General features: G+C 39.9%; 1 protein-coding gene across 1 annotated transcript; it reads left to right on the top strand.

Moving 5' to 3' along the window:
- Positions 1 to 712: 712 nt before the first annotated feature.
- Positions 713 to 2687, top strand: LOC104955742 (solute carrier family 26 member 9-like; the record flags this gene model as incomplete). The annotated part of the gene is made up of 4 exons (XM_010783134.1): positions 713 to 810; positions 1216 to 1363; positions 1923 to 2036; positions 2610 to 2687. Coding segments are annotated over exons 1-4 (438 nt in total), but the record flags the coding sequence as incomplete, so codon positions are not given.
- Between the last annotated feature and the right edge of the window lie 597 nt (positions 2688 to 3284).

Raw genomic sequence — 3284 nt, 5'->3', positions numbered from 1 at the left:
CCCCTATGGAACTAAGTACAGATCGCGTTCACACAGGAATAAGTTCCCTGAGGGAAGATCACTTAAATGAATCCGCTGACGTCACTTCTTCTGCTTTGGGTTTACTGGCAGGCCGGTAACAACTTCAGGCGTATACTGCCACCAGCAGTCCCCGGAGTTGGGACTGGCTTCTACTGAAGCCTTCCGAGTAAATCTCCAGAAACCCGACACCTCCTCATCTCCACCGCTCCCATTTTTTTTTTGTGTTGCCATGAGTTATTCTGTCTCCGTTGGTGCGCAGGGCTAATGCTAATAATGCTAATGCCAGCAAATACAGTGGCGGCTTCACAAAACTTTTCAGAGTTTTACGGGGCGTGGTTTGCAATTCGCCCAGCCAATCAGAAATTGGTACTTTTTTCTCCCCAGGCTAGCAGGCACTAAAAAGGGGGTAAAAGTTATTTGAACAAAGTTCTCTTTTTGGTGTGAACGCAAAATTCTAGGAACTATCGGAACTAAACGGTAAAAGTACGGATAAAAGTACTCCGGTGTGAAAGCGCCTAATATACTTCTGCATTGTGAAGCTGGAAAAAGTAGTTTAAAGTTTGTGTAAGAGGAATAGTTACTTATTTGATTGTGTGCTTGCCTCTTTATGTAATCTGCTAGTCTACTGAATGTACCTGCACCCTCTCTTGCTTGTAACACTTTGGTGTGACGAACTAAGGATTTCTAATCCATGTTCCTGTTGCAGGTGGTCGTTTCCACGGCGATCTCCGGCCCTCTGCATCTTCCTGAGAAATATCACATGGACATAGTGGGAGAAATCCCTCTGGGGTAAAGCAATCAATGCATCTTCTATTAAATGACCTGTGCAGCTCATATTTCCTGCAGATTCGGTTTTTTTTCGGATATTTTCCACTTTTAACTGAGAATTCGATTTTTTTCTCATATATTGACTTTTTTCTCCGAATTCCAACTTTTTTCCTCAGAATTCAGATTTCTCACTTATTTCTAAGATTTTGCCTTTTTTCTTTTCAGAATTAGACTTTTTTTCATTTTTCTCGGGATTCAGATTTTTCTCTCATATTTTTACTTTTTTTTTTAGATTATTACTTTTTTCTCAGATTTCGACTTTCAACTGAGAATTAGATTTTTTTTCAGAAATAGATTTTTTGTCTCTGATATTGAATTTTTTCTTATTTAACTAATATTTACTACAGATGTTTCTTTGTTCTGCAGGTTCCCAGCCCCCATCCTCCCTAAAGTGAGTCAGTGGGAGGAGATGCTGGGCACGGCCTTCTCTCTCGCTGTGGTCGGGTACGTCATTAATCTCGCCATGGGACGCACTCTGGCTGCAAAGCACGGATATGACGTGGACCCCAACCAGGTGGGAAAACTACTACTCATTAAATGAAATCAAACTTTATTAATGTAGCACTTTTCATACTCAAAGTGCCTCACAAACAAAAAATTACCCGTCCCCCAAAACTCCCCATTGCCAGGTAATAAATAACAACTAATCAATGATCACGTGATCGATAAACACACTTAAAACCGAAGAGAAATCAACAAACATAGGTCTGAATCAAATAAGAATACAAAATAATAACAAAATAATAATGAAAAAATAATAATTAAAAATTAAGAATACCATTTTTTTTTAATAAAACAAGAATAAAAAGTAAAATAAGAATATAACAATCATTTCAGATAAGAATAAATAAACAATTTAAAATAAGAATAACAAAATAAATAAAAATAGTCAAATAAGAATAAAATACAAATAAAAAAAGAAGAATAAAAAAATATTTAAAATACAAAAAATATTTTTTATAATAAAAACAATTCGATTAAAACCCATCTATCTCTCTGAACCCCAAAGCTACAAGTTCCATATGTGTGTTTATTTGAATCTTTGTGAACACATCTTGCGTGTTGTTGAGCAGGAGATGCTGGCTCTGGGCTGCAGTAACTTCCTGGGCTCCTTCTTTAAGATCCATGTGATCTGCTGCGCTCTCTCTGTGACGCTGGCTGTGGACAGCGCAGGGGGAACATCACAGGTGATTCATTTTAATAAATACATATATGTACAATATATATATGGTAAATGACAGACTCCGTGACCCTTTTCCAACTTATTATTTGTCTTGCATGCAGAATAATGCATCTTTTCAAGCGATACAAATGACTGTTGAGTTAAATATACACACCTTTGTTTGGTGTGCAGAGTGTATGGAATTAGAGTCATAGCTACTGTATGTGAAAATGTCTTTATATGCTAAGAGCTACTAAAATACTGTATGTTAAAGTCTGGTGACTTCGAAACTAGGTACTCTACTTTGTAATCAAAGTACTAAATTGTGCTGTAATTTCCACTTTCCACATATCTGTCGACATATAATTAGGTTAGTTAGATCTCAGGTTACTGTTAGGTGTATTATTGGTTGTTAATGTTTCTTTTTACATAGATTTGAATCTGCATTTCTGCAATTTGTCTTATTGAATTTGAATCATAACTGTTTGTGAATAAACTGAGCTTGAGGTCATGTATTGTGTGTATTTCCTGACAGAAAGCATGCACTATAAGACCATAACAGCTGCTAACCTCTGCTCCTGCGTCTCTCCTCTCTCAGTTTGCCAGTCTGTGTGTGATGCTGGTTGTCATGGTGACCATGCTATCACTGGGAGCCTTCCTGAAGCCTCTTCCCAAGGTAAGACCACAGAGGAGCAAGATAACGTTTTGACATCTTGTTGCTTTTATTATAGAAATGTAATTATTAGGATAAACCCCCTTGAGATGCACCATCTGGTTTTCAAGGGGGTCCCGACAAAAGCAACGTCTTACAGACATACATGAACTAAATAGCAGAAAGCAAAGCATGACAAACCACGTACAGTCTGTTAAAAAAATTCATGAAGTAATGGGGCGAAGCCTGTGAGCTAGTTCAGGCAGTCAGCTCGAGCACCAATGATACATTAACACGTGATGCGTCTCTCTTACAACCAACCAAACACAATCTCCGTAACATGCCGCTCTATTTAAGCTGCTAGGTCTGCTGCCTCTGCCTCGCTACGCTGAGGAGCTGTCACATTGCTGATGCGTTCACGTGCTGCTTGCCTGCACCACCACCACCCCAGCTTCCACCCCAGCTTCCACCCCAGCTTCCACCCCAGCTTCCACCCCAGCTTCCACCCCAGCTTCCACCCCAGCTTCCACCCCAGCTTCCACCCCACCACCACCCCAGCTTCCACCCCAGCTTCCATCCCAGCTTCCACCCCAGCTTCCACCCCAGCTTCCACCCCACCAC

This window comes from Notothenia coriiceps, unplaced genomic scaffold (genome assembly GCF_000735185.1).
Source record: "Notothenia coriiceps isolate Sejong01 unplaced genomic scaffold, NC01 NC01_scaffold00024759, whole genome shotgun sequence".
NCBI lineage: Eukaryota > Metazoa > Chordata > Actinopteri > Perciformes > Nototheniidae > Notothenia > Notothenia coriiceps.
Note: the sequence above shows the minus strand (reverse complement) of the source record. Positions and strands in the feature narration are given on the sequence as shown.